At 51.5% G+C, this 20,210-nt stretch overlaps 2 protein-coding genes across 7 annotated transcripts in view; one reads left to right on the top strand and one right to left on the bottom strand.

Annotated features, from left to right (window-relative positions):
- Positions 1-7,550: 7,550 nt before the first annotated feature.
- On the bottom strand, positions 7,551-20,195 carry GLYCTK (glycerate kinase). 6 transcript variants are annotated; one of them, XM_019619914.1, is made up of 9 exons: positions 20,110-20,195; positions 19,656-19,777; positions 19,022-19,187; positions 17,652-17,788; positions 12,905-13,096; positions 11,514-11,894; positions 11,128-11,279; positions 9,205-9,380; positions 7,551-8,627 (listed from the first exon to the last, which is right to left on the bottom strand). In XM_019619914.1, exons 6-9 carry the CDS (start codon positions 11,798-11,800, stop codon positions 7,701-7,703), a joined length of 1,542 nt encoding a protein of 513 aa, XP_019475459.1. In that variant the 5' UTR covers positions 11,801-11,894; positions 12,905-13,096; positions 17,652-17,788; positions 19,022-19,187; positions 19,656-19,777; positions 20,110-20,195; the 3' UTR covers positions 7,551-7,700. The 6 variants fall into 6 exon arrangements, with proteins under 6 accessions (XP_019475459.1, XP_010716666.1, XP_019475457.1 ...); XM_010718364.2 differs by lacking the exon at positions 17,652-17,788; XM_019619912.2 differs by lacking the exons at positions 17,652-17,788; positions 20,110-20,195 and adding an exon at positions 19,992-20,102.
- WDR82 (WD repeat domain 82) overlaps positions 20,160-20,210 on the top strand; it is a 16,266-nt gene continuing 16,215 nt past the window's right edge. Inside the window, exon 1 of the mRNA XM_010718421.3 lies at positions 20,160-20,165. Within this exon, the coding sequence (XP_010716723.1) occupies positions 20,160-20,165 (6 nt within the window). The remainder of the gene's footprint in view (positions 20,166-20,210) is intronic.

Genomic DNA, 20,210 nt, shown 5'->3' with positions numbered 1-20,210 from the left:
TAAAAAAAAAAAGCTTCCCTTGTAAAGTTGGCCCTGGCAGAGCCTCTGGGGAGCGATGCTGCCCGCCAAAGCGGGGGCCAACAGCAGCCCTGATTCCCCAGCACTGGGGACGCTCTCTCACCCCGATAAATGCACACCACCTCCCTGGGACGGCAGCGTCCCTGCGGGCAACGCGCCGGCACCCAAATGACCTCGAGTGCTGCGAGGCTGCGTGCAGGGCCAGCGCCGTTGCCGGGGTCCGGTAGGGTCGGAGTGAGCTTCCATGCGCCCAGCTCTGCCTTTGTCTGCATGGCCGGGATGAGGGGGGGGGGAGGAGGTCCGGCTTTGCTTTTTTTCCCATTTCCACGCGGCTCTGATAGGGCATTGCGTCCCCAGGAGGGGATCCCGTTTCCCAAAGCTTTGGGCAGGATTAACGCCAGGTGAAGGCACGGATCCGGGCTGGTGCCGCCCGCGTCTCCGCACAGAGGCTGCTTTGTGGCCCTCGGGGAGGCGCTCGGTTTCGTGTCACCATCTCAGGTGTCGCCTGCCGGAATCCATCTCCGTGTTTATCAGCAGCGGTGGTTGTGCCGCTACCTCCGGCCCGGCGCTGGGATTTCAATGGGACGCCGTGAATGGCAGCGGGATGGGGGGGTCCCCGGGGACGGGGTGACACCGGGCACGGCGTGGCCACTACACCGGGAGACGTGAGCGAGGACACTGAGCTGTGCCGGAGGAGCTCGAGGTCACTGCAGTTCCGCGGTTCCATTGTGTGGTGCCTCCCGTGAGGAGGTTCCCTCTCCATACAGAGGTGACGTGAGGACCTGGGGGGCACACATGCTTTGGCGCCTCTGCAAATCGCCTCTGCCTTATCCCAAGATGTTCTTTATGGAGCTCCCATGCTGGGCCTGAGCCATAGGGCAGAGCGTGCCAAACCGTGCTCCACGGGGCCTGGGGGCTGCAGCACCACAGCAGGGCCGGCCACCCCGCAGGGCTCGCATGGTGCGGCAGCTGCAGCAATCCCTGCCGTGCTGCAGCACCCGGCATCCGGCCACCCCACATGGCCACGCTGCCACCTCTGGCCCCGTTGTCTAGCCCGGGTGGCAGTGGGGCTGTGGGCACAGTGGCTCTGGTGGCAGCAGCCTGTGCCTGGAAAGCGAGGAGGTGGGGATGGGTGGGAGCTCGGCATCGCACGGTGCCAGGGGGACACGTGGGGACGTGGCAGCCGCCAGTGGGAGGTGGGTAGGAGGGGATGGTGGGGGGATGGTGGGGCTGCTGTTTGTTCCCCCCGTGTTGACCCTCGGGGTGACTCAAGGCTCAGCTGCAGCGTTGCACACAGTGACTCCCGTGTGTCTCCAGCAGCACTCGGGGCTGGGGGTGGTTTGCAAACACATCACAGTGAGGATGATGGTGACGGCTCTGGCTGCTGGGGGCACAGCTTTGGGGTGTGCAGTTCGGTCTGTGCTCCCCCTGGATCAGAAGGGCTGTGCTCAGAGCTGGCCGGGTGAACGTGTCAATGCCAAACCTCCCTGTAACATCCACAGTCAGGCTCAGCCCCAGCACTGCCATCAGTGGGGGAGGGCACTGGAAGGGGACCATGGGCAGTGATGTGGGTGATATTGGGGTGCTCAGCTCCAGCGCTTCTCAGCTGCATCCACCCATCTCTGGAAGCTACAATCTGCAGAGCCCCGGGGGGCTCACGCTGCTGTTATTCCTGAGACAAAGAGGGCCAGGCAGCGTGATACCTTGGCCTTCATTTTTTCAGTTGGGACCATGGAAATGCCATCACTGAGGTTGCTGCAGGAAGAGAGGGAGCGGGCTTGGAGGTACCCACTGCCACCAGCACCGACACGAAGGGGCTGTCCCCATGTCACAGTACAGTCCCAGCTCACACTGCTGGGCTGCAGCAAGGTGGGATGCAGAGAGTGGCTGTCACCTGTATCCCTTGCTGGGAGCTGGCATCACCCGTCTGCCCAGCCACGTGTGTGGTGCTTGGCTTTTTGGTGCTGAGAGCTGCATGCGTGGCACTTGGTTATGTCCCCATCCCCGTGTGACAGTGAGTGTCACTGGCCATGCCCTGCCAAGCCCAGCTCCGTCCTGCTGCCCGCAGAGCTGGTGGCAGCAGTGTGCCCCACATGGACTTTAATTATTGGGTTTCTTCCTTCGCTGAGTACATTGGCTGACCTTAATGCAATTAATTAGGGCTTAATCAACTTCTGGTGGCTGTGCGCATCGCGCGGCCATTGCTGCCTCTCCAGGAGGGCTTATGGGAGGGGAAAGCAGCAAGGAGGGCTGGGATGGGGCTTTAAGGCAGGTCCTGGTGAGTCAGGCACCTGTGGCACATGGCACGTGTTATAGGGTTACCAGAGTGCCAGTGCTGTGCTTCCCCCTGTTGCTGACCCCATGTATCTGCGCAGTCCCATCCCATCAGGCTCCATTTCTTGGCGGGGTGGCACACGTCCCCCATGTCCCCACATCCCCACTCTGTGACGCTGAGATCCCTTGTGCTGGCAGCTCACTGCCTGGGGACCAGGAGAGGTGGCCGGAGCCACCATCTCTGGTTTGTTTGTTTGTTTGGCTGCCAACTCATTAATTTTGAAAAGCTAATTAAGATTCCACAGCCCTTGCTACCCGGCTCTCCTTGGGAGGGTCCGTGGTGCCTGCAGTGCTGGCCAGTCCCAGCCCTCCCATTTGTGTCCCTCTTCGCACTGCCAGCAGTGCCACCTGGATGCAGCCCCTCGAAGGCCAGCGAATAGGAAGTGATATTTGACAATAATCCCCGTGCTCCCCAGGGCAGCATTCTCATATTGCAGGTTATTAAAAAAACACAAGGCAGGCGGCGATAACCACGGCGCGGGGAGAGCTGGAGCACGGATTGCTGCTGGCCAACCTGCCCCAGTGGGAGGGCTGCAGGGGGTGGCATGGCACAGCATGGCATGGCATGGGATAGCATGGGGTAATATGGCATAGCATGGTATGGCATGGCATGGGACAGCATGGCATGGCATGGGATGGCATGGCACAGCATGGCATGGCATGGCACAGTATGGTCTGGCATAGCATAGCATGGCACACTATGGCATGGCATGGCACAGCATGGTCTGGCATGGCATAGCATGGCACACTATGGCATGGCATGGCACAGCATGGCATGGGATGGCATGGCACAACATGACGCAGCATGGTACGGCATGGCATGACATGGGACAGCATGGCACAGCATGAACCAGGACAGTGTTGCTTCCTCAGCGCCGGGCAGAGGGAGGCTGGTTTTGTCCCGTAGGAAATTCAATCCACCACGGATCCATATTTACTTGAGATAGTTGTTTTGGGGGTTTTTTGTGTGTTCTTTTTTTGCTGCAAAAATATTGATTTCCATGCAAGAAGGCTCAGCGCGGCTTAGAACGGTTCCTTGTGTGGTTTGAGGGGTTTCTTTCTGGTTTTAAGTCAACATTTCCCCTTAAAATGTCACTCTGAGAAGGCTTCTTTTTTTTTTTGAGCAAAGTCTGTGATGACATTTTAAGTGGAGAAGCCGCTTTCTGCTTCGTTTCCATATGTCATCTCGGAGCGGGGCGGCTTTATTTTTTCACTCCAGCATTCCCCAGGGGAGGAGCATGCGGGTAACTTCAGTGCCACCCCCAGAGCCTTTTTGCTCCTCTTTGCAGTGATGGAAACTTCTCTATGCAGAGGTTGTGCCCCAGCTCAGCGCCCCCAGGGAACACCTTGAGTGCCAGTGGGCACACACGGGACAGAGCCTATGGGTCGACGTGGGCAAAGCCGTGGTTTTGAAGCTCAGCTCTTTCTGCTTTCCCTCCACTCCTGGTTTTATCTGGTTGAGCTCGCTCCACCAGCAGCTCGCGGATGAAGCTAGAGCCTGAAGTTATCGGGCTTTTATTTATTAGAGCAATTATAGCTAATGATTCACACGCTCGTGGAGAGTAATTGCTCCCAAACACAGCACTGTTGGTGTTCCTACCCAGCCTGGTGCAGTGATTCACGGGCACAGCTTTCCGTATGACCCCTTGGCCTGCTGTCCCACATGTTGGAGAAGCAAACGCAGACCCTAAAGAGCTGCTGCCCTGGCCCTCGAGATGGAGGAGGGTTCCTGGGGGTGGATTTGAGGATCAGAGCCTCCTGGTGCTGCTGCACGGTGGCTTGGATTGGCGGCGGTGTTTCCTAAGGGCCGATGGGGCCCTGGGGTGGCACAGCACCTCTGCCGCTGCCCAAGGTGATGCTGCAATGTGGGACCGAGGTACAGAACCCTTCACTGCCTCTCTCTCGGGTGGGTTTCCAGCACCGCCGTGCCCTGGGGCTCGCTCTGGTCCTGCACTCCATGAGCATCCATCAAAGAGCAGCGACCCCGGGGAACCGATCCCCGACTTCATTCCGCCCACGTCCACCTTGGTTGCGGAGGAGCCGTGTTTGTTCACGCCGGTGTCTGGCCTCCTGTCAAGAGCTCCTGCAGGCAGCCCGGAGCTGCTCCTAATGGGCTGCCAGGGGATTTGCACTGACAGCAACGTGCCGGGCGCTGACAGCTCCCTGGATCTGCTCACTCCTCTTCTACCAGGCCAGACAGCGAGGGAACGCATGGGGATGCTCCAGTGCAGGGGGAGGGCTGTGGGGTGAGCCCCTTCTCCTCCCCGCCTTGTGTTTGCAGCAGGGGGGTGTTTGGGGCTGAAAGAACGGGAGCGGTACAAGCAGACACAGCGTGGGGATGCTCCAGGATAAGACAGCGATGCTTGACTCAGGTTGGTGCAGGGTTGGGCTCTGTTAACACGGAGCAAGCGGTCATCGGTCATGCCCTGCTGAAATACACCTCTTGTTTCGCACAGGGCTTCTCTGCCTCCCCACGGACCCCTGAAGGAGCTACGGGGCTCCCTGAGTCCATCCTGGCTGAGCACAGAGCACCTCACTGTCCTGTATGGCTTTTTATTCCTATGTGATTATACATGCCACTTCATATAGGGATTGAAGCCGTGCAAGGCGCTGGGGTCCGACAGCGGGGAGCAGCCCATGTGCTGCAGGGAGGCATCCACCCGCCGGCCCTGCTCCATCCTGCAGCAGCTTCCCTGTGTCACCGAGCATGCAGGAGGAGGAAGAGGAGGAAGAAGAAGAAGAGGAGCCAGGGAACGGCTGCAGCATTGAGGGCCGCCCCAAACGCAGCACTCCTCAAAGTTTCTCAGGAGGCCGCCGCCGCTCTGTAAAGGTTTGCATTAAATCTGTCACGTTAAGGAAAATAGTGGAAATTACTCAGCTCGGGGAAGAGATTAAAGGCAGACCCCTTCCGATCACTTCATAAAAGAAGGGCCCCATTAACACCTAGTGAAATATTAGCCATTAATCAGGCTCAGCGCAAAATAAAACCATCCACATTTATCATTATTGGATCCTTAATGAAGTGATAATGGGAAAGCTGGGGAGCTGTGATATTAATGTCTCCTAAGAGGCAAGAGCAGAGCCAAGGGCAGCAGCCAAGGTTTTTAATTTACTGCCAAAAGCTTGCACCGTTCATAGCACCGATACTTCTCCCAGGCACCAGCAGTGCTTGGCTGTGAGCAGCCCATTTGCAGAGCCTGCCCACCCCAGCGTGACCAACTTGGCTCTCCCACAGCCCCCTGCATGGGGATGAGGACACCCCTCCCAGAGGTGCAGCATGCATTGAGTTGGCTAAGCAGGGAGCTCTGCCTGCACGCATGGTGCTGAGGAGGAGAACATCGTGCCTGGCCACTCACTTTGCCCACCTGACAGAACAGACACCAAGGAAGAAAAGAAGGAAGACAAGGCTATCTTGCTCATCTGAAAAAGAAAAGACAAGGCAAACGCAACACCCATTTGTCTCTGCCAATTCCCCCGGATCTCCAGTTTCCAAAACCTCCTGTTGACAAAGATGACGAAAGTGAAGTTATTTTGGAACAAATCAGTTCCTCTGAAGAAAACTGTAAATTTGTTGGGAAAAAAGGAAACGGCTCTGGACAATTTTATTTTTAATTTTTAGAGGGCGGTGAGGCGCTGGCAGCGCTGCCCAGAGCTATGTGTGCCCATCCCTGGAGGTGCCCCAGGCCATGCAGGGGCCCTAGGCAGCCCAAGCTGGGGGGCAGCCAGCCCATGACAGGGATGGGGGCTGAGGTCCCTTCCATCCCAACCATGCTGTGGTTCAGTGATTGCCCAGAAGAAGGCAGGGAATGGCTGGAGCTGGAGTCACTCTGGATTTCGCTTGATTAGAATTAAGACATTAAGCATTTGCAGCACTATGGGGTAAGGTTCAGCCAGTCCATCTGGCCCCAGACCACATTTTGGCTTGCATGCCTGTAGGGCTGACACACTGGGCACACAGCCCATTGCTCTGAAGCCCACTGGTGACCCTCGGAGAAAACACCCAACACAAAGCGCCTTCTCCTGTGCCATCACCCCCCAACAAGCTTCGTGACGCTTGGCAGCTCTCCTCAAGCAGATCTCCAAGCTTCTTGCCAGCTTAAGCAAGCTCAGGCATGCCGCAGAAGACCTTCAGCCCTGAAGCACAAAGGAGACGTGGGATTGTAGTTACCCCCAAGAGCTGGGTTTTGAAATCCCCTTGCGATGAGCTCAGGCTGTGGGCACAGGCTCAGGGTGGTACTGACACCAAGGGGAAGGGGCTGGCCACCTTGGCAGTCCTGCCAGCACTCCTACTTGTCAGATATCAGCTTAAATAACAAAGCAGGAGGTGCACAGCTTCCCCAGAAATCCACCCTCCAATCCTCTGAGCGGAGCTCACGGCTGCCCAGTGGCACCACTACTCACCGTGCCGGCAGGACAGAGAATTTGTGCCACGAGATTAGATCAGCCACACGGAGCAGGCTAGTCTGTCTGGGAAGAGTCTGAGTCAAGCGTGTCCTATTAAATTAAGGCTGGATTTTCAAAGGAGCTCAGCTCCCACTTAGGCTCTGTGACAAACAGGCAGATTTTTCAAAGGAGTTGAATGTGTCGGGTCATACCGGCTGCTGAGCTGAAGTCCTTTGAATAGGTAGCCAGAGCCCAGCTACAATTCAGCCCTGCATCCCGGGAAACCCAACTTCTCTCTGCTCTCCCATGTTTCGCACGGCAGTCGGCGGCAAAACCGGCAGCACCACGGTGTTCTCAGAGGGGTAGGGGAGCAGCTCCTTGTCAAAGCAAGGCTCTGGCAGCTTTGCCCTTTGATCAGCTCAGCAGCATGGGTCAGGAGAGCTGAGCATGAAGACTTCCTTGCCTTTTGTTCTGCAGAATTAGCAGAGTTAATCAGAGTGACAGCGACTTCTGCCTCGGCACAGAAGAAAGGTCAGTGCTCAGGCTGGATATGCGACTGTTTTCCGGCCAGTTGGAAAACAACACCATGAAAGCTCCTAACACGCAGCCTGCCAGTACAGGGGCTCTCCCAGGGTCAGAGGGGGTTCCCACACCGCACTGGGAGCTCTCTCCAGCAGCTGTGCCATGGCCTTGCTTTCTCCATGCCTTTCACCCGCATCTGAAGCTGTCACAGCAGTAGTGGCTCTCTGTAGAAGTGCTAAATGCAGCATCCACAGTGTGACTCCTTACCTTCTTCTAATCCCAATTACAGGAGCTTGACTGTTCCCAATGCTTTTACTGTGGATTTGCTTTCGCCTAATTAGTGGACTCTTTCTGTCAGAGATATTAGCACCCTTGACAGCAAGCCTAGTAGTTTCATCTGCAATGTTTATGGCCTTATTTACCCCTGCTGCTAATTAAATGCATCAGAATATCTGCAGAGGGAGCTCTCGTGATCTGTCCGTGGCTCTAATTAAAATAACCTGGATGTCCATGACATTGGTGCCCGTCAAGCCAGTCACCAGGAGATGACGTCCATGCTGGAAGTGGCTGAAGAAGGCATAGGAGTCATTGTTGCTGAGAAAGGTCTCTGCATCGAGGCCTTCCTGCAGCGCCTCAGCCACCAGCTCTGGGCTGCAGAAAGCCCCAGCTGCATCTGTGGGCCCGTCTTGCCCGTCTGTTCCCCCACTCAGGAAGACGACATCACACCTGCCCAGGTTGCTGGCCTCAACACCCCGTGCCCTGTGCAGCCCCAGCCCCACTCGCAGAGCCAGCTCTTGGTTTCTCCCTCCCTTCCCAGTTCCTTGAAGCTGAACCGTAGTTTCTCCTCCAGCCAGGACGCAGACCGGTTTCCGGGGCCCCATTCCTTGCAGGGCCTGCAGAAACTCAGCCATGTTCAAACCCGGGATGTCTAACTCTGCCGCCAGCTGCAGGAGATTCCCCTTCAGCTCAGAGCCCCGAGGCCCTTCCCCAAGGCTGGCCAAGCGCAGGCAGAGCAGGCAGATCAGCTGGCAGTACAGCACAGCAACACGGCCAACATCCCCACAGACCGCTGCACTGAGAACCAGGGTCACATAGCCCAGGCTCTCTGCATGGCGCTTGGCCTCAGCCAAAGCCAACGTGTTTGACCCAATGATGACGTTGCAAACGTGGGAGTAGTCTTCTGCAGCAGCGGGCTTGGTGGGAGAGCTGGAGAGAACTGCTTCCACGGAGCTGGGCAGGCTGTGCAGCAGGTTGTATTTGGCCAGGATCTGAAGGCAGTCTTGGACGCTGTGGGAGCTGGCGGCAGTGGGCCCACTCGCTATGATATCCAGGGGGTCACCAATCACGTCGGAAAGGATGAGGCTCACCACCTGCCAAGAGCAATGCTGGTGGATTACTGTGGGAAGCAGGGATGGCTGACTGCACTGCAGTCCTGGCGTATGCGGTGCTTTGAGATATACTTGCGCTACCTTCATCTCAAAACAGTTGGAAACAAGGGGAGATCTTGGGCCTTTTTTATTTTAAAGTACCCTGAGAGCCACCTTGCTCTTTTGTAACCCACTGAGTGTCCTTTGATGCTGAACTATCGCAGTGGAAGAAAAACAGATGCCACTGTGCTTGGGCCGATAACCTAGCATGGGTTCAGCTGGCACATCAGTGAGAGAACAGCCTCTGGGTGAGCTAAGGTTCTGAAAGTGCAACGGGAGTGAGCAGAGCAATGACCAGCGTGATGGAAACTCCTGCTGGGTGAGGGCTGGGGTCTGCTGAGTAGTGCAATTGGATGGCCAGGACTGAATTCCCCTTCTCCACACCTCTCCCTTTGGGGAGAGTTTGGGTCCTCAGTGAAGTTGCAAACCCAAAACAATGTGCATACGGCACTTTGGTCAGTTGTTTAAACCACTGTTTAGGAGGCAGACTACTGTGCAAGCAGAGGTTTCCTCTGGTTACCTGTGCAGGATATGCAAGGCGGGCCAGCCCTCCACCCTTCAGCAGAGACAGAATTTTCCGGACAGCGTTCAGCTCCTGTATGGCAGCTCCTCGGGAAGCCAGCATTTTTGTGAGCTTCTCCTTCTCCTCCAGGAGAATGGGTGGGATGGGAGCAGGCAGTAGGGCTGATCCACCTCCTAGGATGCAGAAGAGATGGCAGACACTGAGCGCACGTTACAGTGGGACAGGAATAAAGTTGGGCTGCCCAGTAGCTGAGCAGGAGTAGCCTTTCCCCTTCCCTCAGCAGTCTGTGGAGGGAAGGCAGAGCTGGTCAGGGAAACGGCAAATGAAGTCTCCTTCACCAACAGGCTTTAATCACGGCAGCTTGGCACTGCCTGCAGTCAGCTACACTTCACACAGACAGCATAAACCTCACTGGATCAGGGTACCACAGAGAAGAGCCTGAAATTCCTATCCCCACGATATCAGGCTACTAGTGTGTTCCCACACTCATTTTCAAGGGCTCCCTGGATGGATGAGCAGGACCACACACTTCAGGACTCGCAGAGCATGAAGCATTATGTAGATGGAGATGCTGTAGGTTTTGCTGGTTCCATTTATTCAACACAGAGCACAGAAAAAAACAGCTGTGGCTGCACTAAAATAGGAAACCACCCCCCTAACTGCACACACCTAGGTCTGGGAGGAAAAAAAAAGGGGACAGAATAACATAGAACAAAGCACACCCAAGGTGATAGTTCTATCAGTGGGAATCCTATCAGGGCAACTGACACAGATGGGCATTGGAAACGTACAAAAGAAGGTAAGGAAAAGGATCAGAATGGTAAAGTGAAATGGGTGGAAAATACAGAATGGAAAGGAGAAAAATGTGAGTAGAGAGTGAACATGCACAAAAGTACAGCTGAAAGCTACCGTCAAAAGGCAAAATCTGCTCAGAGGTTTGGGACAAATCAGCATCAATAAAACATGATGAGCAAGAAAAACAAATGCAAATGCCTAGGTTTCAGTCAATAGCCAGGATTCTAGCTGAGAGGCAGCAGCAGTTGGGGACTGGCTGCTGTGTGGGAGTGCACGTGCGCCAGGAGCCACAGCCACAGGTAAGTCCTGGTGGGCTGAGGAGTCTCTTGGAGATGCTAGTAGCCAAAGGACAGGAGGACAGGAGGACACCCAGGGGAATCCCTAGCGAGAACAGCTAGATGTCAGCTACTTGGGTGACTGCCTAACAGCTCTGTGCTCTCTGCACCACATCACGCTTCAGCAACCACAATGGATGCAATGACAATTACCAAGCAGAGACCAAGTGGTTTCAGCAGAGCTGCTCCAAGCCCCTGCTTGCTTTTGTCCTGAATCAAGCTTGAGCCGTGGCAACTGCATCCCTCTGATGCACAATATCCACTTCCATATACAGCCCTGGGCCTGAGGACATCCTGACCCAACGCTCAGGGCCTGTGGGTATTTGCCTGGAAGTGGTCAGGGCTGACCCCTCAAGGTGTGCAGCTGTGTCAGAGGTTTGGGCTTCATTTCCACTGGCCACAATAAAAGTGGGGGGAAAAAGCAAAGCTCTAAGGAGGGTCAGTCCCAAATTAACAAGTTCAGAGCTTGTGAGTCAACCAAGCCTCTCCCAAGTCTGCATCTCCAGATTAAAGGAGGGGAGAAGAAAAAAGTGCCACCCTTGCCAAAAGGTGAGAGCAGCTGACAGCCTGTGTACCACCATCCCAGCCTGTATCCCCAGGACTTGGGGCAACCCTGTGCCCTCCCCTGCTGCACTCCTGAAAAAAATCCTGTGAGAGAAGGGAAAGGAGAAATCACTGAAAGGGCCAGAACAGCACAGTAGTCCCCTGCTGCACAGGGCATTTGGCCAAGTAGCTGGAGGGGCTGTAGCAGCAGGGGCACTCAGCACAGCCTATTCCCTGGCATCCCCACCTGAGATGAGCACAAGGAGCAGGTCATCTGCTGTCAGGCCCTCAGCCAGCTCCCGAATGGCACTTGCTCCCCTAAGAGCCTCTGGGTCAGGGAGGTTGTTCTTGGCACCTTCAATGACCTGGATTCTGCTGTGTGGCTTCAGCAGCATCTCCCTGCATGGAAAGGGAAGGCAATCACATCACTAACACGAGTACCTTTGCAGGCAGCCAAGCTGTCACCCAGCAGAGAATCACTCCTGGTACACCAGAGGGGAACAGAAAGTGGACACGGTGGGCACCAGAGCAATGGCAGCTGGAAAAGACTGAGGGTGTTCACAGAAACAACCCACACAGGACAAATCTGGCAGTTTACTCCCACCCAAACTGTGCACGTGTCAGCTCCCTTACTGCATTCCCGCTCGCTGCAGGCTCTCCTGGATGCCCAGTGGCACGTTGATGATCCCCCGAACGAGGTGGTCTCCCAGGATCTCTTCTGCCGCTGCCGCCATCCCCAGCACAGCTTTGCCAAACCCCACCAAGTACAGGTCCCTCTTCAACGGGAAGGCACGGCTGCTCACCAGCAGCTCAGGGCACCCCTCTCCCTGGAGCTTCAGTGCCCTCTTCAGCATTGGGGCTGGCCGGACGGTGCCCACTGCGCTGCGGAAGAGGGACAGCGCGTGCTCACGGAGGGACATGCTGCCTAGGGTGGCCAGGCTGAGCTGCTCCGCTCAGCTTGGGGTGGGCTTGCACACACACCGGTGAGTCCTCAAGCAACCAAGATCCCCCAACCTGCAAGTGAAAGAGGCAATTTTCATTAGCAAAAGAGACAGGGCTGTCACTTGGAGAACAGTGAGGCCAGATTATGCACCATGGAGTTTTAGCTCCTGTTTTCTCTTCAGTAAGGTGCAATATCAGCTGTGTTTTCCCACCACACCCCAGGCAGTAGGGAGGGAAGCACAGCGTCACATTCAAACTACCTGTCAGCTTTTGGTTCCACTGCAATCCCATCACCTCCTGCAGGGAAGGTGAGCCCTGCCAGCCAGCTTTTCTATTACTGTACGTTTGCCACTGGCAAGCCATCATTTCAATTTGCTCAGCGTTTGACACCCTTCCAAAGCATGCAAGCTGCTCTCTGTCCTGGAGAGAACAGGGCGGCCGGGCGGAACAGCTTTTCGCTCCATGAACTCTCTTCCATGTGCCAGCCAAATGCTGAGCTCATTCTCTGGCCGTGCAGTGCCCTGTGCTCCCCTGCAGCACCAGGCACAGACTTTGGAAAAGTAACAGCTTTGTTAGCTGCCTGCTCCCTCGCTGCCCGTGGCTGTGGAAAGACCAGGAACGAGGTTGCTCCAACAAAAAGCAAATTAACACCTGGCTTCATTCTCTTTTATATTTTAGTTCTTTCATTATCCATTAAAATAATATTTAGAGCCCAAATAGGACTTCAGATCCAGGCAAAGTTCCCAGCTGGGTCTGTGAAAGCACATCTGAGCTACTATCTACTATTAGAATTAAATGCAACAGATATGAGCGAGGACTGCAGAACCTCAGCTTCTCAAGGGCAGACACTCATCCAGACAGTGCAGAGGCAGCCCCTGCCAGCACACACTGTTGATGCCCTCCCAGCACTCCTTCCCTCCATTAGCTGGCACTGAGTTCATTGCTGGTTTCTCAGAACCAAGGACCCCTGTGATCTGCATCTCTCCAGCTCACGGCAATTATGGTGTAGGCAATTAAAGTAGGGTGCTAGGAGGCTGAGGCAGCCCTGGCAATATTCTTAATTGTAGAAACATTCAAATTACCTGCCAGTTAATTCTCTCTCTACTGAATGGATGCGTTTCAGTGCAAGGCCAGCTTCTGCCTCCTCTTCTGAGAGAACACACAAGTCCAGAGGTCTCTCTTTGTCCTAACACTCCCACAGCATTGCAAGGTGTTAATCATTAAGCCAACAAGCTTTCCAACAGTTCCTCTGGGTCTAAATCTGCCTTATTTTCCTGCAAAGACAGGGGACAGACTGAAAGGCTCAGTGAAAATCTCAATACAAGCACATTCCCAGGCAATAAAACTTGGGCACACGCTGGAAATCATTGCAAAAAAAGGACTTGCAAATAAAACCAAATGGTGGATCACAGCTTTGCTGGATAAAAAAAAAAAGATTATGAGAAACAAATTTTAAATGCAAAACGCAGGGCAGATAAGTTGCCTATTTAAACTCCCTTGAGATACTGCTTCCTTTAGGACTGTCTTTTCAACCCTGAGAAGAGATAAGAAAGAGAGTTCCTGACCACTTCATTAACAAGTTCAAAAATCTTGTGGCAGCTGGGGCTGTAAGCAGTTTAAAAACCACAGAGCCTCAGCCTTCCTACAGCGAGGACCTGAGTAACTGTGCCACTAGCAGTGAAGTGAGACATACACCTCTTAGGAACTGAGACTGAATATACAAATATACATATGAATGTACATAACAAGCAATTGCTCACCACTCACCAACCAATGCCCAGCTAGCCCCCCCCCCAGAGAGAAAAAGAGCCAGATGAACTCCCACCCCTTCAAAACTCTCCTTCCATACAATGTCATGTGGTATGGAATATCTCTTTGGCCAGTTTAAGTCAGCTGCCCTATTTCTGTCTCCTCCCAACTCTTCAGTGAGAAAATGGAATGGCCTCAGCCCTGCACAACGCTGTTTAGCAATAATTACAAACACTGCTATGTTAACAACATTGTTTTTCACCTACAACCACAACATAACATCATATCAGACATTCTTGAGTAAACAACCCTGTCCAAGATGAAACGAAGATGGCAAGTTTAAGAAAATGAAGCCCAAAGCTTTTAATAGGCTCTGCCTTGATGTTTCTGTGCATGGCTGACCCTGAAGTCCAGGGGAACTGAGCAAAATCAGACCTGCAACTGCAGAGCCTGTCACACACGGCCTCCCAGCGGCTCCGCTCAGCTCCAGCTGCAGACATGACACAGCAGGCACGAGTCATTTAAAAGCAATCCTCTCCTGGTGAAGCTGCAAAAATAAATGCCAGCTTAATTCATCTAGCACTTGTGTACATACTGCTAATGCCTGCTCTGTTCTTGAAAGCATTTCACTACAATAGCAGGCATGTAATCTGTTTTCTGCACTCTGAACTCAGACTGTAATTTAACCACCAAGACCCGATCCAAAGGCTGGTGAAGTCAGCATGTGTGCATCTTTCCTTTGCTTCAGGAGGCCTTAAGGCATGCTGTCTGCACAGAAACCACTGACCTCAGTGCACAGGTATACATGCAGAGCAAGCCCAGTGCAAATCTCCCTGCATCCAGAGGCTACTCAGCTGTACAACACAACGGAGAGCTGCATTTGGCACAGACCCATCAGCTTTGGAGGTCTCCATGTGTAACTCTGCTCCCTGACAGCTCTGATTAGACACACAGGCTCACTGGAGGCTCCCCTTGGAATGGGCGTGCTGCTAATGATGTCACAAATCCATGTTAATGTAATTTATTTATACATCTCAAGCACTGGATACTAAATGTCAACAAGGAACAGCTATAAATCAGTGCTAAGAAATTCGCTGTAGATATTAAAAAGCACGCTCAAAAAATCATACTCATTTCATGAGGGCTTTAAAAACAAGATCAAGAAAACTGAACACCCCACATTGAGGGAGGGGCAGCATAGGAAGGAAAAACAACCCAAATAGCAGCTCTCAGACTACCTCTATAGATGGAGGGTGAAATGATGTGACTTCCAGCAAGCTGCTATATCTTGCATGTGGGAAAATACCATCCTCACACCTCTGCATTCTCCTTTTCTCCCTGCTGTCTGGGAGGAATTCAGGGTGAGAGAAGGGACTTACGTACTGATCTTCATTTCCCAGTTTCTCAGGGAAATCACACAGGGATGAACAAGCCCTCCTCTCTGAGGACCCACGGTCACATGCTATCGGCGTGAGGTGGAGGTTTTTCACCCTTCCTTTGTCCCTGCTTGGGACAACTGGGAGTTGGGGAATATTCTTTTAGAAAGTTTCCAGGAGTTCACACTAATCTTAGGAGGACAAAGATGCTGAGAACCGCCTGTTACAAAGAGAGCTGTAAGGGGCTTAGATTAATCCCCTTTAAATGAAAACTTCCTCAGCTTTCATTGGTGAATAACGTTCACCATTTGCATACTTGTTTGCATGCATTACCATTATAATTTCTTTCTTCATAGGGCTCCTCCTAAGTCACTAGAAACTTCCACTAACTCCCACTATAAAAAGCAGCAAAACCCCAGCGCTTCATTTTTACCTTCTCTGGGAAAAAGGGAGGGAGAGAAGCTGGACTGTGATAAAACACAGGCAAAACAGTCGTTTGCACTACCTTTCATTAACTTTTTAATTAAAGCAATTCTGCAGGCAAGGAGCCAATGTCAGAAGGAGACAGAAACAATCCAGCACAGGGGCAGACATGTGGCAAGCTGCCAGGTAAACTGGATGGTGGCAAGAGACCAAAAGCATAGACACAAGGGGGAACAGTCTGAGCCAGAAGCTCTGAGCCACACTGGGGAAGGAAAGAGAGCACAAACGAGCTGCCTGTGCAGCGAGAAAAATGAGCCAATGCCTTGCTCCATGGCAGGTATTTGAAAGGTGGAAAAATATTCCCTTTTAGGGCCCAGTCTCCCACCAGTGAGCAAAGCAGAGTTATTCTGGGTACTACAGTTAGAGGTTTGTTTGAGGGTTTGCATCACAGGCTTGTGGTTTTCTTAAAGTTGGGGCAACTGGGCTTGCTGCAGGTTGATTCAACCACACAGCCCCAGTGTTTCAGATGCTGCAAGGCCTGAGGATGCTCTGGGATGTCAAATTTAATTGAGATCTTTGGGGTTCTAAGGCAGTTCATTTCTAGTGTCATCAGGACCTCTATGGTTTGCTCTCAGTGTGGCAGTGCTTGGTGGCTGGCCCCTGGCATACAGAGCGTACAGGACTCCAGAATCCCCGAGGGATCAAACCCCAATCCTCCAGAGAATAATTCTCAGTTCAAGCTGTAAAAGACAGATTACATCTTTGTTACAGCAGTAAACTACCAGATACAGCAAGTTGTAAGTGTCTCTTGCTATTCCTTTCACTTGCTACACAGCGTTCTTCTGGCCTCTTGGCAGGTAAATTACCATTAGGCTCACCTGGGCTTACGGCTTCCATTTTTCACGTGGGAGTTTACCTATGAAGTACAGCACAGCGGAGATTTTACTGCGTTCAAGTCCCATGTTCCCACTTACTGACACATCTCTTCTATCATTTGATAGATCAAATTTAATCTGCCTGCTGAGCCCTGCTCAGACTCAGACTTGATGTTCCAGATGGTCCCAAAAGCATCACAAGAAAATTTTCAAGGAGATGCACTGAGCCCAGGAAGAAAACAAAGCGGTAAAGTTTTGTTCTAAGTGACTACTTGGGGAGGATTAGATGGGGGATTTTTCAAGACTAATCTCTTTAAATGAAAATTTCAGAATTTGATTAATTTTTTAATCTGCGCATGGATTTGCATACAATTACTGCACTGCCTATTTTGTAGCAGAGAAAATATCTGCAGCTAGGATGGAGCAGCTGGTCACTGCCCTGCTACAGAGAGCCCAGTACACAGATGGATGTGCAGGAAACAAGGTGAGGGGTCCTTCTGCCCCTGCTCACCACAGTGCTCCTGCTGCACTCGATAGTGGAGGACAGAAGTAGTATGAGGAGACAGAGAGCTGCAAACAAGGTTTGCTAGGCAGGAAGGGGGAAAAGTAGGAACGAGTCTGAGCACCTTTGTTTCAAGAATACACTGAGCTCAGGGAAACCCAGGAGTCCTAATTTCTAATAGATGGCTTTCCAAATGGTTCCTAGAAAAGAAATATGTTGCTCTCATGACTGATTTACTCACTAGGAAAATGTCAACAGGGTCTCTCTGCCTTTGATGAGGAATGTAGCCTGAGGCCGAACACAGAGAAGATAAGTGTTCTCTTCAGCATTTTATATATATAGATCAGTATCATTAGTAAAAAAAATTAACTGTATTTGACATATGCATCTTACTAGTTTTTCTAGGTCACACTCCCTTCACTCCCTATATACCTTTTGGAAATGATTTTCCCTTGCACTGGGGATTGTAGGGCAGAAAAATTTTTCACTAAGAATCCTTCTGTAGCTAAATGCAGAACAGTACTACCCTGAAGCCAAGTCCATGCCAAGTCTACTTCCTTTCATGCTGTAATTTCTCAAACTCCCTATTCTGAGTCAACTCACAATCAAAGTTGAGAGTCATTTAGAATATGAGGAAGGATCATAGTATTCTAGAGAAGATGAAAAGTTGCCAGCCTTGAGGACTCAAATAATAGAAAGGACTCGAAATTCAGTACTGCAAAATACAAGGGCATGCTCTTTGGAATTAAGAGCAAAAAAAAAAAAAAAAAGAGCTCCTTAGTTGAAAATAACACAAAGAGAAAAAGCAAGGAATATTAATCAGTCACAGGATGACAATTACGCCTGCCCTCTAGGCTGAGATGATAGGCTATGGGGAAAGCAGAAAGCAGCAGACGTGATCTACCTTGACTTCAGTGACACTGCTCTCATTAGCAAGCTGAAGAAGTTCTGGCTGGGTAAATGTACTGTTGTGCTGGCTGCAAAACGGCTCGACCACTGGGCTCAGAGTGTCGACATCAGTGGCTCTGTGTCCAATGACAGCTGGTAATGAACAAGGAAGTCCTGGGTTTCAGTCGGGCTTTATTTCGCCCCACAGCTTCCCTACTGATCTGGGGACACTGATTATTTAGTAATTTTAATTAAATCTGTATTCCACTAACACTAATCTGGGGGAAGTGCCAAAGTACTGAATGGTAGAGCCACCTTCCAGAGGCACTGCAATAAATTCAGCAAGAAGCGTGAGGTTTTGCAGCTGGGACAAGATTTACATGCACCATGGCAGGCTGAGAACCAACTGGTACGACCAACTTAGAAGCAATCTGATCATAGCTACATCTAATTGAAGGGAGGTTATGAAGACAACAGATATGAGATCTTGGTATAAAATGACCACAATTTGCAACCTGAGATGCTCACCTCAGACATGAGCCAAAAGTTCTTTATAGGGACAATAGCACAACACTGGATCAGGCCAGCCAGAGAAGCTATGGGCTCCATGCTAGGAGGAGATAACACCAGAGCTCCCTTCCTACTTACGCTTCTGAGGTCACATGTTGTAAAAGCAGGGATTCCAGAGCATCACATTTAGCTTCAAGAGCCCACAAAGTGATGCTAAGCTGTAGAATTTGGGTCCCCTACACAAGCCTTCAGACACAGCTGTCACTCACACAGAATCATCCCTCCAAACAGAGTCCAGGGAAAATTTATTCACCTGAGTAGTGCTCTTTCCAGAAACATTTCTTGGAAATTCACCCATCCAAGCTAATGCAAGCATGGGCCTGTTTGTATTGTGCGAGTTACAGTGGTGCCTAATATAGAAACACATAGGTAGAATGACTGCATTTGATCAATATTACTAAAGCAGCAATTAAACCTATTTTCTATTAACTAGTTTTGCAGGGGCATCATCTACAATTCCTACCTAATGTGACACTTTCCAGGGAGATCCAATTATCCTGCCAGATAAATTTCAGCCTGGTATAAACTGACAAACTAAGTTCCAACAACTGGGAAGAAAGGCAGAAGAAAGAATAAAAAGGGGAGTGACAAAACATCAAATCAACAACCCACGGTGTTATACAACTCTCAAACCTGGCTAAGTATTGTAGGTGTTTTGAAGTAAATTGTCTTATGATGGTATTGGTGAGTCATCTTCTGGGCCCAGATGAGATAATCCAGGCTTTGATGTAATTTACAGTGTGCAAGAGGCATGCTGTTCGGAACTTCTCTAAAGTCTTTTATTATGTGAAAATCGATGGTAGGTTTTGAACTGACCTGCAGTGGAGCAGCTGAACCTGAGACCCTCCGAAGCAATGAAAGTGCCTTCTGTGGAGGCTCCTGAGGCGCTGGCGTTAAAATCCTGAATCCATCTCAGAACAAAACTTGGTGAATCATTTTGACATTGCAATAGAAAGAGGTGAATCAGGCTAGGTGCCCGAACCTGCAAGGGTGAGCAGTAGTAAACAAGCAGTAAAAGACATCTCAAAAAAGACTTTTGTTTAACTGACTAAATGCTATATGCAGATAAAATAATTACGTGTTTGAACGACGTGCAAACAGACCTCTGCCAAGTTCCCAGGCTTACCGCTGCTTGACCACAAGAGGGCAATATTATTCTGAAGCAAACTTCTGGAGCCGATAAAGGGAAAATGCAATTAACATTCACACAGACAACTTTGGCTTTTGCTTTTTATTGTTTTCTTTGTTGCTTTTAAGTTTCGTGGAGACCGGAACAACAAAATATTTCCATTTTTCTTCTAAAATTAACACACGAGGGTGCTGGAAATCATCACAGTGGTGGGAGATTCTCACCTCAAGGTTTGAGACGGATAGACACACACAGAACTTGGCAGCAATATTTGTGACGGGTAAACATACAGTCCAGAGGTGTCTGTACCACAGCACCTACCTGAAGAGCCAGGATATCTTTGTTGGAGGTTCTTTACATGTTGTCAGTGCTGTAAGACCGCAGTGCCATAGCCCTTGTATCAGTGTGGTACCGTTTGAAGGCTGCTTGCAGAATTAAAAGCACTGAGATAGAAGAAAAAACATAACGATATGACTAAAAACGGCATTTAAAAGCAGGGATTCTGTCAGCGAGTCTTTTAAACGAGGTAGATGCGTAGCACGGACAAGAAGAAGGGCAGCATCGATAAACTCTGTGCCAATCCTTCCAGCACCCACCCCTGAGGGACACACTCCAGCCCCACAGCAGGCCGCAACCCCAACCCGTTTCCTCACTGACTTAGCACTGCTTTTCCCACCAGCCCCGCGCTATGAGCTACGCTTCAGGTTTTTTTGGAGGGCTGGAGCCGCAGCATTAACAGCCCCAATGAGGAAATAGAACGCTCGGCACGAGCCACCTATGCACTGCAGCGCAGCCGCCTCAGTCCCGCCCACCGCCGCCTTCAAAATGGCGGTCGGACCGCCTCGCGCCCTCGCCGCTCCCATGAGGCTTTGCGCG

The sequence above is a fragment of the Meleagris gallopavo genome, chromosome 14 (genome assembly GCF_000146605.3).
Source record: "Meleagris gallopavo isolate NT-WF06-2002-E0010 breed Aviagen turkey brand Nicholas breeding stock chromosome 14, Turkey_5.1, whole genome shotgun sequence".
NCBI lineage: Eukaryota > Metazoa > Chordata > Aves > Galliformes > Phasianidae > Meleagris > Meleagris gallopavo.
Note: the sequence above shows the minus strand (reverse complement) of the source record. Positions and strands in the feature narration are given on the sequence as shown.

Coding starts and splice junctions, on each gene's coding strand:
- GLYCTK (XM_019619914.1), bottom strand. CDS start 11,800: ATGTCCCTCCGTGAGCACGCGCTGTCCCTCTTCCGCAGCGCAGTGGGC. Junction 11,280..11,513: donor CTGCAGCGAGCGGGAATGCA/GTAAGGGAGCTG, acceptor CTTTCCATGCAG/GGAGATGCTGCTGAAGCCAC. Junction 9,381..11,127: donor GCTCCTTGTGCTCATCTCAG/GTGGGGATGCCA, acceptor TCTGCATCCTAG/GAGGTGGATCAGCCCTACTG.